Genomic DNA, 18309 nt, shown 5'->3' with positions numbered 1-18309 from the left:
GTTAACATTAAAAAACAATGTTGTTTTTGATGAAAAGAAAATACAATTCACTCCTGCTACAGTATACAATTCTTCGGTGAGAATCACAGCGATGTCATTACTATTTCTATAGTATACTGTACATACTATTATGTATAAATCACAAATAAACAAACAAAACAGCAATGCAATAAATCTTTTGAAGAGAGCAAGCTATTAAGGGCAGGCTGGTAGTTGTAAAATACTACTACAACTACTACTACTACTAATGATAAGAATAAATATCATATATTTACTGTAGATATACATGATGCTAATAATAATACGAGTTGGGATCTGTGTTCAGCTGATTTTTTCAATTGGTCAAATTCTCAAAGAAATAACTTCTATCAATTAATTGAAAGCTTAATAAAATTGCCTTGTAAAACAATCCACATGCATGCATGTTTTAAAGGTATACTGTATGTCTTACGAGCACATGTTGAAAACATCAGCTCTCTTGTAAAATGTTTTCAGTAGAATAAAAACACAATGCAGATCCCATTTTTAAAAATAAATGTTCTCCCTTGGCTGTAGCAGACCTTGAATATCTGCTGTATTTATAACATACAACTGAATCAACCTGAACACAAATAAACTGGACTATCAACACAGTATATTTCAGCGCACTGAAGTGTAAACTGGAAGGATGTAATATCGGCCCCAACAAAACAATAGATGATTTGACACGGCGCTCTTCAAAGAAAACGATGCCAACATCAAGTACTTTAAATACATCTTTTTATATCTAAAAATTATAAATAAAAAATAGAAATGAAACTACTTTAACCAACTACCAGCATACCTGGAACTTTTCAATTTAAAGCCTAAATAAATAAACAAATAAACAAACAAATAAATAAATAAACAATAAATAAATAAATAAATACCGGTCCAGTAAGCTTTCTGTACCGTGCAGGACCTCAGTGTTTACTGTCACTCTGAGGAGGAAATAAGTTGTGTAAGTCCAGACATCGGATACAATACTTTAGTCATAAACAGATTAAAAAATAAATAAATAAATATATATGTTTTTTCCCGGTGTGTATTTCAACAGCCCATCCACATTTATAAAGGGGCTGGCCACCGTTGTTTATATATTATTTTGTAGATACTGCACATGATTGCCTGGACTTTTGACTGGTGATTCCCCTTGAGGCAGCTCGAGGGTGAACCCTGAATTTCAGAAGATAAGTGGAACCGTAACCTGTTACAATACAACAGCTTTGCAGCGTGACCCGGCACCAGTGATACCAGATTCTGTTAGTACAGCTGGCCCCGGTATTACCTGTGAATTACTATCCGCTCGGAACAGGGCTTGGAGGGGACGCTCAGCAAGGGTTACCATAGGACTCCATGTACACTGGGACACTGTGGGACAGTTCAGGCTTTACAACTCACACCCCAATGCAGGAGGAATCCCTGCTGTTGAAACTACCTTTCGAGAATCCTGAAAACAAACTGAGTGTTCAGCAGCATTTGCACCTACTGTGGTTAGAATTCACCCCCAGGTTACAGGGTCAGTCGCTTGCTCAGGGCTCAGGGATCAGGGTTCATCCCCAGGTTATAGGGTCAGTCGCTTGCTCAGGGGTCAGGGTTCACCCCCAGGTTACAGGGTCAGTCCCTCGCTCAGGGTTCACCACCAGGTTACAGGGTCAGTCACTCGCTCAGGGCTCAGGGATCAGGGTTCATCCCCAGGTTACGAGGTCAGTCGCTTGCTCAAGGGTCAGGGTTCATCCCCAGGTTATGGGGTCAGTCGCTCGCTCAGGGGTCAGCTTTCATCCCCAGATTAAGGGGTTCAGTATTCACACCCCTAAGGCTGTCGGTCGAGAGAAATTAACACAGAGTGATGGCGCCAAAGCTGTGTTCTTTGTAATGGGAAGAATCGCGTGCAGCCGTGAGAATGCAACAGTGTAAGGCAGATAGCTTTAACTGTTGCTTAATGAAATGCAAAATAATGACTGCAACTCCCTAGTGACGGCTTCTTACAGACAGTAGGGACCGTCTACTACTTTTTAGACACCACTGTATAAGCACAGTCATAAGAGAACATTCTATTTTACAGATAGACACAAAAATGACATGTATTTAAATTAAAATCAGCTTGATTCAAATTAGGTTATTTCAATAATCATAACAATTAAACTTGTAAGCACATTCCGACATGGCCTTTCCCATGCACTTTTATTATGTTACTCGATTCCGATGAAGGGGGTAATTAAACCATGCCCAGGGAAAGGGGTAAGCAAGCAGCACTGTGATTGGTATGGAGCTCAGGGGGTGTTTGAAGCAGAGCCATGCTGGTTCCCTGGGCTCATGCAACACTTACGCTGCGATGGAGAGGTTGGCTGCAGACAGAGGACTCACTTCCGCCACCTCCTTGGCTTTCTGAAGCGCATTTTTCTTGCTAGTGGCCTCCTCTTCCTCCTGCTCATCCTGAAAAAGATCAGGGATTACTGACACGGTTAGCAGAATGATGAAGCAGCTTGAGTTCCTCTAGTGAAGATCTGGGAACCCAGGGTGGGTTTGATGGTTATAGTCAAGCAGTGGGGATGATGAGAGCAAAGACTTACAAATCTACAAGTGGGGAGAGTTTCCCAGCATCTTGAGTAACTCATCTCAATGTGTGTATGTTAGGTGTTAGGGTTAGGGTTTCGAAAGCTTCCTCCCTGTGTATTCCCTGGTAGATCAGTCAGCCCCTTACCTTGGTTAGCTCCTGTGCATTGGCCAGATTGTCGACAGCGATGGCCAAGAATACGTTGAGCAGGGTGTCTGTTCATGAGGTTAAGGTGAACGTGCAGAACAGGAGAACACCATTAATTCTAGTAACAGAAAAAACCCAATCTTCCCAGCCAAGTTTCCTCTTTTACATTACAGGACTGATGCACTACAACACGAGAGGATACGCACAGCATGTCCAGTATGTGCATGGAGCAGAGTATATAACCTCACACTGCACGCATCCTGCTGCATCGCCTTATACAACTTTACCACGGTGGTTTTACCACCATGCTTTTCCCATGGCTGTTTTAGCATACCTCGCTATTGTTTACAATGCTTGCCTAGGCTTTACCATGCTTTGTTACACTTTGCTATGCTTTGACTGTGGGAAGCTTCTATCCGGGTGAACGCTAAGGCTGACCTCTGTTTTTGACAGGCATATCTTAAACTAGTAACATCCCAGCTGTATTGCCACCTGTGCTGCGTGCTAGTCACAATGCTTTGCCTGTGCTTGTTGCAGTTTGATTCAGGATACAGTTCCCGAAGAGAGTGAGCACGATGAAGTAGATGGAGAAGACCATGCCCTTGTTGACTCCTCCCTGAGACTCGATCCCGTCGTACATCACCATGTTCCAGTCCTCTCCCGTCAGGACCTGCAGGCACAGTAAGAGTTCCAGTTCATTGCATAAGAAGGCGTGGGAACACAGAGCCCAGCATATGAGCTCAACTGCTGTTGTTTCCCATTTGAATTGTACACAAAGAGTCCTACGAACAGCCATTGCAACACATGCTCATTTTAGCTGCTGTGAAGAGTGGAAGCCAGAATGGTTTTCATTTGATATGGGATGAGGGAGGGGGTTCCTGCAGTTTTTACCACTCTACAGGGGAGTCCGATTATGGAAATGTACACAGGCAACCCCCACCTCTCATTTGTGAACACAACCTTATTATAAAATAAAGGCATGGTTACACACACACACACACACACACACACACTTCTCACCTGGAACACAGTCATTATTGCTGCAGGGAAGGTGTCGAAGTTGGTGGATGGTGTGCCGCTATCGAAATTAAACCTGATTCACAGATAGAGAGTGCCAGTAAGAACATTATTAAACTGCAACTAAAATCCACAACCAGCTCCCTTGAGTTTCTCCCTTGAGTTGCTGTGCTGTGCTGTGTTGTGTTGCACTGTGCTGCGTCTCTGTGCTGTGCTGTGCTGCGTCTCTGCGCTGTGCTATGCTGTGTCTCTGTGCTGTGCTGTGCTGTGTCTCTGTGCTGTGCTGTGCTGTACTCTGCTGTGCTGTGTCTCTGCTGAGCTGTGTCTCTGCTGTGCTGTGCGTCTGTGCTGTGCTGTGTCTCTGTGCTGTGCCTCTGTGCTGAGCTGTGTCTCTGTGCTGTGCTGTGCCTCTGTGCTGTGCTGTGTCACTGTGCTGTGCTGTGCGTCTGTGCTGTGCGTCTGTGCTGTGCTGTGTCTCTGTGCTGTGCCTCTGTGCTGAGCTGTGTCTCTGTGCTGTGCTGTGCTGTGTCTCTGTGCTGTGCTGTGTCACTGTGCTGTGCTGTGCCTCTGTGCTGTGCTGTGCTGTGCTGTGCTGTGCTGTACTCTGCTGTGCTGTGTCGACTCACTGGCCCCCAAAGAGCTGCATGCCCAGCAGAGCGAAGACCACAATGAAGAGGAAGAGCAGGAAGAGCAGACTGATGATGGACTTCATGGAGCTGAGCAGAGACACTACCAGGTTACGCAGAGACGCCCAGTACCTGAAAGCACAGCATCCACAAGCGCCATCAGCTCACTAGCAGTGGCTCCTACTCAGAACACATTATGTCATACTTGTATTCAGAGACATTATCCTTACATTGCAAAACACTCTATCCTTATACTAGCAACAAGGAAAACTGAAGAAAACTCCTTTTACCCACAGCAGGTAATAAATAAACGATCTGAGGGTTATATAGCTGCTCTGCAGTGCATGGCGGTATGTATAATTAGCACTGCCAGCAAAACAGCAACCTGCCTAGTTTGACATATTTTTAAATACAAAATATGCAGATTTGCATGCGCAGTTCGAGATGCTGGTTTTAAACAACTACAGTATTTATGAGTATTTATATCCAGCACTGTTGAATATACCTTCACTTTACTGGATTGTATTGTACTGTACATCAGAAACCATCTTGATTATAAATCGGTTATAGTGGAGTAGAAAACTAAAAACAATAAAATACTTACTTTGTAACTTTGAAAATCCTCAATAACCTGAGAGCTCGTAAAACACTGATTCCGAAGGAGGTTCCGGGCTGCACTACTGCCCACATAACTTCAAAAATACTGCCTATTATAACCTGTGAGAGAGAGCACAGAAAAGGCTGCTTTTTACATACATTTCATTGCTCATAAAAGGCACTAGATTATGGAGAGCACAAGCAGAGGCAATGTGAGCGGCGAGTGGGCATCAAGCCTGCCTATCTTAGCGTGTGAGGGAGGGAGCAGTTCAGTCTCCATGCCTCAAGCCTGCCCTGGACTGTGGAGGGAGCATCCCTTCTCTTAGCGGGTGAGGGAGGGAGCAGTTCAGTCTCCATGCCTCAAGCCTGCCCTGGACTGTGGAGGGAGCATCCCTTCTCTTAGCGGGTGAGGGAGGGAGCAGTTCAGTCTCCATGCCTCAAGCCTGCCCTGGACTGTGGAGGGAGCATCCCTTCTCTTAGCGGGTGAGGGAGGGAGCAGTTCAGTCTCCATGCCTCAAGCCTGCCCTGGACTGTGGAGGGAGCATCCCTTCTCTTAGCGAGTGAGGGAGGGAGCAGTTCAGTCTCCATGCCTCAAGCCTGCCCTGGACTGTGGAGGGAGCATCCCTTCTCTTAGCGGGTGAGGGAGGGAGCAGTTCAGTCTCCATGCCTCAAGCCTGCCCTGGACTGTGGAGGGAGCATCCCTTCTCTTAGCGGGTGAGGGAGGGAGCAGTTCAGTCTCCATGCCTCAACCCTGCCCTGGACCAATCTTTATAGTAGGGTGTGAGGGAGCTTTTTGTCTGACTGACAGGCGAGAATGATATAAAAACAACATGTACAAAAAAAACAAAACGCTTTCCCGTTCCATGAATTGAATGACCAAAGTACTGTAATGAAATATTCTAGGATGCAAAATCTATGAGTAAGAAAATTACTTTTTTTATACATCCCAAATGGTGAAATGCCCAAATATGTGCGCTCTTAACAACAACAGTGTCGTGGCTCCTGTTCATCAGATTAGTCGATCCGCCGCTGGTATTGTTCAGACCTGAAGATCATGTTAATAAAACACGGCTAGGCAAAGGTGGGCATGCAGCTACCGACACCAACAACAAGCAGATATAAAGGAGCTCCTGTAAATCAAGGTCAGTCTAGAATCAAGTAGGTCTAGAAACAAAGATGCGGTCACTCTTTGTTTACAGATGAACCCCTGCCCTAAGAATAAAGCAAAAGTAAAGAGGTGTGATGAAAAGGCTCCACAATACTTACTGCACAGTCGAAGCAGTTGAAAGAGGAGTGAAAGTAAGGCCTGGTCCCCAGTCCGTACATTTTTATAAACATTTCGGACATAAAGAGTCCTAAGAAAATAAATTCTGCAAAGTCTGAAACAGAGAAAAGACAAGTCTCTCAAACTCCTTTCATTCATTGACATTTCTGTGGATGGGTAATGGGCAGGGAGTATTTAAACATGTTTCAAATGATGGGGGTTGGGCTGGCAAAGCTAGTTAATATGACTAGTTAATATCTATCTGTATGTCTATCTATCTATCTATCTATCTATCTATCTATCTATACACACACAATATACAATTAGCTATGCACAGGTGTGTTGATTAGTACAGATAACACTGACCAGTGACTTACTTTAACAAGCGCTTTACTATAACCCTTGTATTGAACATACAACTGCAGGATCCCACAGTTAAAAGAGCTTCTCACCCTGTTTTTCAGCATGCATCAGTGACACCCACCCCACTTACACCAAGAGCCTCTTATCCGAAACACTGTCTCTTAAAGACACAGTGCAATGAGCACAACCCGGCAGAGAAGGGAGGGGAGGGAGAATGGTGTAGAGTAGCGGCCCTCGAACTGGGGTTTAAGGGTTAGGGTCAAGGGTGTTTCTGACACTCACACAGGAAATCTGAGAGCAGGTCTGGCTGGTTGTAATGCACGATGGCTACACACATAGTGTTGAGGCCGACCAGACTCAGCACAGTCCAGTAAAAGGCCTGAGTTTTGACCACGCGGCGAACAAAGAACCTCAGCCGTCGCTCCTTCTTGTTGAACGGGGTGGAGCCCTCTAGCTTGACGCTTTTAATACTGGCCCGGGCAAACGGAGAGCCTGGCACCATGGGGAGAAGAGAGGAAGAAAGATTCAAAGTTAGAAAACATCACAGTCTAGCTGCGCCGCTTCCCTTTATTAGCTTGTGTTGAAAATGCCCCTCCATTCCTCCATGTTTAAGAGACATGCAATATGAAAGTTCAGTCGTGTGCAAATGCATTAGAACACCTCGATATTTGTCATTTATATCCTTTATATACCAACCTGCATGAAAACCTCTTGGTGTGAGAATTTCAGTTTCCAATCAGTGATATAGAAACAGCGCACTGGAGAACACTTTCCCACAGTCCTTTCAGTCAGTTAAAAGATTGTATCCTCTTACATTCCTAGCCAACTGTCTTCATGGGCAGTCGCTGACACAACCCATTTACTTAACGAGCGGTCCACTTCAACCATAATAAAAAAGAACGACCTGATGAACTGAGGCATCTGATGTGTGATGTTACAACACTGGCTAAATAATAAGCATCAGTAAACTGAACAGAAGCAGCTTACAGTAGGGGTGCGTCCATACTCGTATTTTCCGAGAAATTTGAAGTTGTTCGGTATTAATTAAATGGCATAAAACTTGTAAATTACTTCCCTCCTTTTGCACAATTATCGAGTCATCAATCGATAACAGTGTGACAGTGTTAATTAATATAGAACCTGCCGTGATCAAACTAACCAAAAACGAATTTGTATTTTTAAGCGATCGATTGTAAAGGTGTTGGAAGGTCGGCTTTTCTTGTTTTGGAATCAAAATGTTAATGAACAGATTTATTTGATACCTGCTTCTTAGAGGCAATTACTGAGGAAACATGGGCACGGCCCCCGGTTTGGGCACAGGGTCTTACCGACAGAGGGAATGTCCCCCAGGTGATCCTCTCCCTCCTCGGGGTTCAGCAGATCAGTCTTACTCTTCTTGATCGTGGGTCTCCTCCGAGAGCCTGCAGCAAAGCCAAGACTTCAAACCTCACGCACTCACAGTGCCACAGCCATAGCCTCATGCGCACACTCACACACTCACACAAATACACTCAGACACACACACATTCACACTGTCTGTCTAGCTCAGGACCTCACACACCCACATTCTCAATTACACTGGTGCTTCAAACGGATTGGTGATACTGACTCAGTTCCACAGACTTTGTTCAAGGAGTTGCGTCGCAGTAAAAGATCAAATAAATACCATCAAAGGGCATCCTATCATCCGGGTCCGTCTCATCCTCAGCCAGGATCACTTCTTCTAGGTGAAATAAGAAACAGTTAAATCAAACCTGGGCACAGCGAGAGCTCGACTGAGGGAGGGAGGGGGAGCGAGACAGAGAGCAACCCCCAGTCAAACGCTGCACTGCTGAAACAAAAAAACATCTGTATATATATATTAGAGAGCATTGTTGTATAGCTCCACCTGATGGAGGCACGCTACGTGTGTTTTTGTTTTGTTTTCTTCTAATCCAAATGTTTTTTAAGAAAATAAAATGTATGATGTTGCTGCACAATATCAGTGGTCATGACTTAAGAATATAGAAGAGTTTTTTCTTGTCCCATCTCCACAAATATCAACAATCAAGCGAGGTATGCATGAATGGTTTACTATTACTAAGAACTGTTTGCAGAGACATTCTTGTGCCTGTGCGCGACGTACCTGCTTTACAGATCCACTCCAGGTAGCCGTTGAGCTCCCTCTCGATCTGCTGCTGCCGCCGCAGTTTCAGGAACTCGCTCCTGTTCTCAACCCTCTCCCTCTCTTTGGCAAACTCCCTGAAACACAGGGAGACAAGGGGAGGTTTAGCTTGCAGTCCAGCGGGCAGCGCTTCACAACGAGAAAGTCAAAACAACTTCTAGAAAAAACAGGGATGTGCAACAAAGGGAAAGCCATGTCAGGATGCTTATAAAGCACGGGGTGCTGTCTCACAGTTCCGTGTCTGAAAACTGCAAGATGTTTCTGTTACAGTTTTCTGTCAGCTCTCTCAAACTCAGCATTTTGTTCAAGATTTAAAGAAACATTACCGACCATATGTAACCATAAGGCCTAGTTAGTTTTTGGGGTACATAAGCAAAATCACTGTTTTTTGGGAAGAGCTGTATCTTACTGTACATGAACAAATTGGGTGGGTTATATGAATGGAGTGGGATCCATGCAACCCTCTGCCAGCCTCTGGAAGGGTCTTCACTTCAAGTCACGTGGAGCAGAGACCCTCGTTTGCACACCTCTATAAACGTGTACACTCCCTGCCTCACAGCTTTCGATCCCAACGCAATCTCAATGAATCACACCAGGAGGGGGCCGAGAGGTGCATTTATCATGCTTTCTACAGTCGCCAAGCCCTCTCGCTTGAGTGTGAATAAATATGGAGCGAGATGAATGACTTGAGAGAACCGAGCATTAATTAACACAGTAAACGAGACACTGGCTCGCTCTCCCTCTCCCACAGCTCCCGAGCACAGCGCTGGGACAGACACCAGCCTACTTATGCACCCTTTTAAAAAGACCCTGTACGTACTGCATTTGTGGACGTGGGTTTTGTCATAGGGCTGAAGTTGTAAGCTATAAAATGTTTATCAGTAACACGGAAAAATGGTAAAAAGTAGTAGTTAAAAGAAACATTCTAAACAAACATATTTTCCAAAGCTGTACAACTGCGTGTTATCTAGAGCTCGTTGACATAAAGTAGGTTCACATTTAAGCAAACAAAAATAAATGGCACTCCACCAAAAACCTTTAAGAACCCTGGTAAGCAGACACTTAGAGAAACTAATCTCCGGATCTCAGCATTTCAGTAATATCAGCATTTAAGTAAGTGTTTGAACTTCGTGGCTGGAGCACCAGGCTGCCAGCTGTTATCTCATAAACAGATGTTCATTTTCTTATTATAATCCTTATAAAAATGTACCACAGTATTTTGCATGGTATTGTTTGCAGTTTTCCCATGATTATACAACGTATTTACCATAATTTATCCTTGTTTGCCATGGGTTTTTTTTAATATGCTTTACCATACCTCTCTGTGCTTTACAATGCTTCCCTATGCTTTACCATGCTTTCACATGATATTGCAGTTACTGTACAGTATGTGTTTGGTCACCACTGGGAGGGTCTAGCTGTGGGTGTGGATTTGTTAGGCTCGATGGGGCTCTATTGCCACACTTACCCAGACAGGACACCCAGCACCAGATTCAGCATGAAGAAGGAGCCGATGATGATGAGCGGGATGAAGTATAACCAGTTCCAGGCATTCCCTGAGGCGTCATTGCTCTGTGGAGACAGACAGACACAGGGATTGAAAGACAGCTACAAGCAGTGCAGTGTGATAGTGCGTGAGTGAGTGACTTAACCCAGGGAGACCAGACAGCAGCTGATATAATCTACAATACTGCATGACTTGGTAGAGGAACTTGAGGAGAGAGAGAGCTCTGGAAACCTCGTCAGCCCTCAGGGGACAGTGCTCAGCATCCAGACAACCCGCTAACAGAGTCCATGGCAAGCTGGACAAGGCACCTACAATAGAGGCACAGAAGAGGCTGAATCCGAGTGTGTCAGATTTAATCTTGAAGAGCCCTTCTGAGTCTGCCCCCCCCAACGTGACTCTGAAAATAGGTCAGAGAGTGCATGTAAAGCACTGCGACCCTCCTAGAACAGAGACTCTGCTCTGCACTGTACTGACAGAGACTGCACTATTCTGCAAGAGACTGCACTGCACTGACAGAGACTCTGCACTGTACTGCACTGACAGAGACTCTGCACTGTACTGACAGAGACTGCACTACACTGACAGAGACTGCACTGCACTGACAGAGACACTGCACTGTACTGACAGAGACTCTGCACTGTACTGCACTGACAGAGACTGCACTGTACTGACAGAGACTCTGCACTGTACTGCACTGACAGAGACTCTGCACTGTACTGCACTGACAGAGACTCTGCACTACACTGTACTGACAGAGACTCTGCACTACACTGTACTGACAGAGACTCTGCACTGTACTGACAGAGACTCTGCACTGTACTGTACTGACAGAGACTCTGCACTGTACTGTACTGACAGAGACTCTGCACTGTACTGTACTGACAGAGACTCTGCACTACACTGTACTGACAGAGACTCTGCACTACACTGTACTGACAGAGACTCTGCACTGTACTGTACTGACAGAGACTCTGCACTGTACTGTACTGACAGAGACTCTGCACTGTACTGTACTGACAGAGACTCTGCACTGCACTGTACTGACAGAGACTCTGCACTGCACTGTACTGACAGAGACTGCTCTGTACTGGAGCACTGCATCATCTCTGTGTGCTCGCCTCTCTGGCTGTCTCTATTTGTGGAATCAATTCCATAAACCTGCCATACCGCCTGTGAACCAGTTTTGTTATTGTTTTTAATGTATCACTTTTATGGGATTCAAGCACCCTCAGGTTCAGAAGCATTGATTCCTCCGACCCCCATTGAGTGTGAATAATATTATTCAAAAGAATCAATTACAAAAGGGTCGATTCCTTATGAGTATACAGCAAAAGCAGCCTTCACAGTGGTCAGTGAACTAAATCATTGCACAAAAAAACAAAAACAACAAGAAAACAAAATTCTAAAATCTCCTATCACCAGTGAGCTGTCAGAAAATCTCCATGGAGCTCTGACACTCTGACGCTTCTCAACCAAGCCACAAGACAAGTTCACGTTGCCAGCACTATGATGACTAATTCATTACATCAGACACTTCTTTGTCTGACTTCAGCTGACAGCGCTATTAGTCCCTAACCTTCCCAGAGTGCTAAATTCACAAACAAGAAGTAGACATGGTTAACAAACAGTGTTTAGCATCCTTGTTGAACCTAGCATCATACGTCATGGATATGATTACCTCCCTTTTTCATGTGAAACTTTACAAGGGTATTTATTGGAGCCTGCATGAGATGGGAGTATGTGGATCAGCGTAAGACTGGCTGCCGAGACCTGTGGACAATGGAACATTAGAGGATCAGCTTCCAATGTGTGGGTAGGAGAGAACCCTGCATGTCCGGCTACCCTGAAGCACATTCTCAAAGGATGTAAGGTGGCTCTGAGCCAGGGTCGCTTCCCTTGGCATCATGAGCAGGTGCTGCGATACTTGGCATTAGCACTGGATGAACAGTGTAACAAGATCAACAGCTCGCTGCCAGTATCAGCAATAGCTGCACACAGAGAACGACATCCCTGCATCCAGGACAGCATCCAACAGGAAAGGGGATTAGAACTGAGAGTCGCCTGGGACAACTGGAGGCTGCTAGAGATTGGAGAATGCAGGCACATGCTGCTCAGCGCCTTATTTTCCCATTCGAGATTGCTACAGATACCCTTCGACCTGACACTGCCCTGTGGTCAGTCTCAGCATTCCTGTTCTCCTGGTGGAGCTGATTTCTAAACACTTGAACACACTGCCTTCCTCCTGCCCATCCGACCCCAGGTGTCCCAGCTAAGCCTGCCTCCCCTCCCCAGTCTCGGCTGCTTTCTTGGAGTGTTCTTGAAGCAGCAAGGACAGCACACGGCAGCGGTGTGTCCTCTGTCTGAGAGTGACCCATATATCCTGGTCGGCCGCGCTGCAGCTATTAGAGGCAGATTCGCTGTCAGGAAAGTGAGCAGCGAGACATTATCCCTGGTAATGAAGCCGCCATCGATCACACTTCACCCAGCCAGCCCGCCTCCCTGCCCTCCCCGTCCAGCAGCAGCTGTGTGAAGGGCTGGAAGGAGACACTGTACTGCTGGAAGCAATTATGGAGCTATTCACAGAGCAGTCAGGAGTTTGAATAAAGTGTTAAAACTCCTGATCTGGTAGAAGAGTAGAAAGTCTGAAGCTGGAATGTTTTTGTTGGGATGTGCTTTCATAACTATTCACAGTAATGTTCTGTACTGTATTACATTGAATACAAACAGTACAAGCTATTTCCTTTATCTTGCACGTTTACACTACAGCCCCTTTTGAGTGTATACAGTATGTGTTTTACCTTTGCAGTCCAAAATGAAACTGCTTTTTGTAGGCTTTGCAGAACAGCTGAGTGATTTTTTAAATGAATAATAATATGTAGCCTGTCCACACACTAGTGAGTTCCGATGAACTGGCGCATGGTTTCGGGTCACACGTCAAGGCAGCTTGTTTTGTGATTTTGAGGTTTTGCGTTACGCCAGCACTTTGCTCGGTGCATCATTATGGAGCGATTGACATGCTGAGCTGGTAGCAGCCTGATTAATTACTGCCTGCTCGGATAACTGATCACTGCAATCCCAGGCAATAACAGCTCATTTTGTCTGATTGACCAGGGGCAGAGCATTGAAGGTTCATCAGCCATTGCAGAGCAGCGGCCCAGTGTTTGACACTGATTCTAGCCCTAGCAAAATCAGTTTGTTCTCGGATTATTGTTGATTTGGGAGGGGAACTGAAGCCTGCACTGGGATCCACTGAGCTGCCTTGAGAATAGGAGGCTGGAACCAGCTTCTCACACTTGCTCCGGTGCACTTTAAAGGGTTGCATGGTTACACAGGAGAAAAAGAAAAAATGTTAGGGTTTCTAAATGAGAAATAAACACTCAACTGAACCTGGACCACATTACTGAGCTGCTGAACTGAACCTGGATCACATTACTGAGCTGCTGAACTGAACCTGGACCGTTTCTCACCCTGGCAATAGAAAAGGCAATTCCATGCTTTGTAAAAAATACAGAAATGTGTTTTGTCTTTTGAATAAAAACACACACACCCCTCAGACAATTTATATATTGCCAATGCTTTCCAATCTATTCTACTGAACAGTCCTGTCCTCAATCGGAAAGCTTTTATTTTTAAATCTCTTGTAAAATTATGAGAGAATCAATACAGACGAAAACAGAGTCTAATTTATGAGGCTGTCGCATCGGGCTCTGTGTCGCAAATCATTTATTATCTATCTTCTCTGTGCAGGAAGTACTACTACTACTAATAATAATAATAATAATAATAATTAGGACAATCTTGATGCAGAAGTTGATCTTGGTAAAGTAATTCTCTGAATCAATTTGTTTAGATTTAAACAAGCTTCCTCACATTGTACTTTGAGAGGCGGTGATGTTGAAATGCAGCCAGTAGGGGGTGTAGAGGCATAACATTTGTTAAGTTAGGATTTGAACCCCAATCCCCAGTAATGCGCCCTTCCCCCCATTCCAGATCGACAGTCAGTTCTCATCACATGACCGCACTCTCCAGTGGCCTCTGCTTCGTGTTTACTGCAGTGCCTTTTTTTCTATTAAAATTTGATAAGCTTTTTGTATAGTGAATGCAGGAATGTCTCTGGGTAAAATAAAAACATGAGTATTAAAAATAGAATGATGGAGAGACATGGAGGGAAAAGAGGAGGGGCTGAGAGTAAGAGAGAGCAGGGAAAGCAGGGAGAGAGGTGCAGGGAAACAGAGATGAAGGGAAGTGAAGGAGCGTTGACTGGAGAATCATACAGAGCTGTGGATAATCAATAGAAAGTGCAAGGCTAGGAGCACAATGGTCACATATCAGGGATGGCAATAAGACTCCCATTGCATAGCAGTTTGATCCATTCCCAGTTTTACTGAGAGTTTAATCACGGTTTCACTACTGTATTCACTGTTTTTATTTTTTATTTTTTAAGTACAAAACTGCAATAGCAAGTGAACATTAATTTTGACTATGTGTTTAATAATTAATATTCTGTCCTGGATCACATCTAGGGAAGCCTTTTAAGTTAGTCCCAATTGTGTCTGGATTAACACAGCCACTTTTATATCTGACTTTATATATATATATATATATATATATATATATATATATATATATATATATATATATATATATATATATATATATATTTATCATTTAAACCTTTTTCTGTACATCCAAAAATAATAAAAATACATTATATATAATACAGGGAGGAAGGCTATATTTGCATCCTGAGCCATTCGGAAATAAAGGCATAATACCACAGTAGTGACGTCAAAAAGTGATAATTCCTCTAGAGGAAAATACACTTGAACTTTGACCCATTCGACTCCTCGAGACCATCACTTTCAATTCAAACACAAAATGTCTCGTTTTCAATCACTCGACAGCACCCACAGTACAGAAATTTTCATTAATGAGCAACAAAATGAGAAAACATAAAAAAATGATATAAAGCTGGTACATTCGTATCTCAGAGAAACTAGAGAGGAACGGGAAATTAAAACAAGGTAAAGGCAATCATCCAAATAAAGCTGAAGCTCTAACGGATAATGACAGAACGTCTGTACAGCACTGAAACACAACGTTTAAAAAAAAAACAACTGTACTGCTGAACCTCGTCTTCTTTAATATCAGCATCACAAGGGTATCCATGTATTATAAAAAATAATAGATGGGTCTCTACAGGAAAACAATTCCATCTCGGGTTTCTGTGACAGTTTATAAACTCCACCTTCGCTCTCGTAATTTATGATATCACAGAAACCCTAGATGGAATTATTTTCCTGTAACTCACTGAAGCCCATATATATATATATATATATATATATATATATATATATATATATATATATATATATATATATATATATTAGTATATATACATTCAGTTAATTTAACTGCTTCAGAGTTGCTACAGTATCAATGCATTGAATAAAAAAAATGTCCCAGTTTTTCACTCTGGCAATCTAGCAACCCTGTGCAGAACAACAACAAGAGCAAGGCCCCTGCCTGGGTAATGCTGCAGAGCTGCAGGCTGCTCTGGGCTGTGTGAGTGAGTGAGTGTCTGTCTGTGTGTGTGTGAGTAAGTGTCTGTCTCTGTGAAAGTGCGTGAGTGAGAGTGTGTGTGTGTGTGTGAGTGAGTGTCTGTCTCTCAGTGTGTGTGTGTGAGTGAATGTCTGTCTCTGTGTGTGTGTGTGTGAGTGAGTGTCTGTCTCTGTGTGTGTGTGCGTGCGTGCGTGAGTGAGAGTCTGTCTGTGTGTGTGTGTATGTTCATCTCCTGCTGTTTCTAAATTTAACCTGAATCACAGTGAGTCCCTTCTGAGAGGAGACGGGCGGTCTTGGGTTTGTGCGTCACAGACAGGTGCCTTTCAGAGCAGTGAAGATGGACTGGAGGGAGAGCTGCTGCACTTGGGGGCTGTACCGGGGGAGCTGATTAGAGGAGAGGCTGGGGTGGGGGAGGGGGGAGTTAGATTGCATTGTAACACATTTAAACTTTTAAACATATTTTTTTGCTGTGTTTTTACTGTGGGGCGCTTTTATAAGGGTGGGTGTGCTTTGAAGAGGGACATTTCAGCAGTGCATGTTTCATATACTATAGGTTTGGAGAGCAACATGAAGTCATAATGTGACGATGATGCTTCCAGGAGTTCAAGTGAGTCTAATTTTGCTTGTGTGGATCTCGTATTGGGGGGGTGCGAATATGCTTTTTAATTGTTACCTGTGCTTTGCCACGCTTTCCCTTTGCTGTGGGACACTAGGATAAGGCTGAGGCTCTTGCTGTGTCACGCTCTGGTCTGCTCCAGCCAATCGCTTTCTCAGCCCAGATCACCAGCGATCTGCACTGATTTATTAGTGCAGGCGCCCACCACTGTTCTCATTACTCTGAGTGCTTGACTCACCGGGGGAGTGCAAAAAACAAATGTGAAAACTGCTGAATGTGGCTGTGCCACCGGGTTTGCTGCTTCCATGAAATACATGGAAATGTCGTCAAGCAGACGATCGTGTCCGCTAGTGCCTTCTCCTGTCTGCTGTCTCTCAGTTAGATTACTGGAATGCTTTGTTTGCTGGACTTCCCCATTTCAAATTACGAAGGCTCTAACTATATAACTATATAATTATGAACTGTGCATGTATGTGTCAGTCAGGCAGGGATTGCGCCTCCCTGTGGAAGCTGTGTGAGCAGCACTGTATCATTGTGAGCAGAGTGTTATTGCTGAGAGGTCAGGAGTGAGGTAGAGAGGTGAGCGGCTGTTTTGACTTTGTTAATTCCGTAGGAATAAAACCCTGTGTCCAAGAATTGTAGGATTATAAATCACATACCAGAAATGTAGCCAATCGATCTGTCTTATGGTGTGTACAGATTGTCATGTCTTACATTAACAAAAGACTCACATAGTAGAGAAGGTCGGTCCAGCCCTCCATGGTGATGCACTGGAAGACGGTGAGCACAGCGAACAGGATGTTGTCGAACTGGGTAATGCCGTAGTTGGGTCCGATCCAGTACCCTCGGCACTCTGTCCCGTTGGGACACAGCCGGGACGGGAGCTCCTTCCCGCAGGGGTAGTCCTCTCGCCTCTCCCCTGAAACACACAACACGCACTTACTGGTGACACTGGTGGATTAACCGTCAGTGATTCACTCAATACAACGAGTCAGTTTAATACAAATGCTTTATTAAACTTCAAAATCAGCATGCAATATGAAAAGGGCATTTTAATATAATTACCAAGCCTTTGTATACCTAACCTGAGATGACATCATTCTTTAGCAATTCTTTCTTTTGTAACTGTTTTCCTGTATAGCTTGGGACCCTCTTGGCCCATCTAATAAACATCATGCATTTGACACACACACACACACCCTGCTAATAAGATATATTACTACAAGAGATTACAACGGAAGAGACACCAACAACCTCCGTATATCAAACCCAAATAAGGGATGTGTCCTTATCAGTAACTTTCCACAAGCTGGCCTTTACACTGAATTTAAGGAAATACCCAGACAAAGCATTGCAACATAGAAAATAGAAGAACATTACAAAAAACACTTTTTACTTCTAACAAGCTCGCACACACATTAGAAATCAAGAAACCTAGCTCAGACAGATTTCAGATCGTCCCAGACTGTCCCATACTCACTTGTGAAGATGTCGAAGCAGGTGGTGTGAAACTTGCCCATGTAGAACTCCAGCCCGATGATGGCGAACATGAGGATAGCAAAGAACAGGAGCAGCCCGATCTGCAGCAGAGGGATCATGGCCTTCATGATGGACTTGAGAACCACTTGTAAACCTGGAGAAGAACACGAGCAGAGAGGGAGTGTGAACTCGCTATACAGGCACACACACACACTGACTCAACAATCAGTTATCGTGATAACGTGCTCATAATTTAGTTGGGATTATTTATTGTACTCAAAAATGAATCTTGTTTCTGACAGGCATTGAAATCTAAGAAGGATCAATGCCACTGCTGCCTACATGTCTGGTTCCTCTCTCTTCGTGTTGACAGTGTTATGACTTTATTCTTA

The 18309-nt window shown here is 44.1% G+C and overlaps 1 protein-coding gene across 14 annotated transcripts in view; it reads right to left on the bottom strand.

The window, feature by feature from the left end:
- Positions 1–18309, bottom strand: part of LOC117971988 (voltage-dependent P/Q-type calcium channel subunit alpha-1A-like) — a 140704-nt gene that overhangs the window by 60322 nt on the left and 62073 nt on the right. For 9 of the 14 annotated variants that reach the window (XM_059007966.1, XM_059007970.1, XM_059007968.1 and 6 more), the window contains exons 7-21: positions 17919–18071; positions 17170–17357; positions 10222–10325; positions 8715–8830; positions 8256–8312; positions 7918–8010; positions 6872–7081; positions 6229–6341; positions 4970–5082; positions 4366–4497; positions 3743–3815; positions 3275–3392; positions 2723–2790; positions 2348–2454; positions 909–959 (exon numbers count right to left, since the gene is read on the bottom strand). In XM_059007966.1, coding sequence (XP_058863949.1) covers positions 909–959; positions 2348–2454; positions 2723–2790; positions 3275–3392; positions 3743–3815; positions 4366–4497; positions 4970–5082; positions 6229–6341; positions 6872–7081; positions 7918–8010; positions 8256–8312; positions 8715–8830; positions 10222–10325; positions 17170–17357; positions 17919–18071 — 1696 coding nt within the window. The remainder of the gene's footprint in view (positions 1–908; positions 960–2347; positions 2455–2722; positions 2791–3274; positions 3393–3742; positions 3816–4365; positions 4498–4969; positions 5083–6228; positions 6342–6871; positions 7082–7917; positions 8011–8255; positions 8313–8714; positions 8831–10221; positions 10326–17169; positions 17358–17918; positions 18072–18309) is intronic. The other 5 variants (XM_059007971.1, XM_059007976.1, XM_059007978.1 and 2 more) reach the window with 2 other exon arrangements.

This window comes from Acipenser ruthenus, chromosome 36 (genome assembly GCF_902713425.1).
Source record: "Acipenser ruthenus chromosome 36, fAciRut3.2 maternal haplotype, whole genome shotgun sequence".
In the NCBI taxonomy this organism is placed as follows: Eukaryota; Metazoa; Chordata; class Actinopteri; order Acipenseriformes; family Acipenseridae; genus Acipenser; species Acipenser ruthenus.
This window is presented reverse-complemented; position numbering and strand designations above follow the sequence as displayed.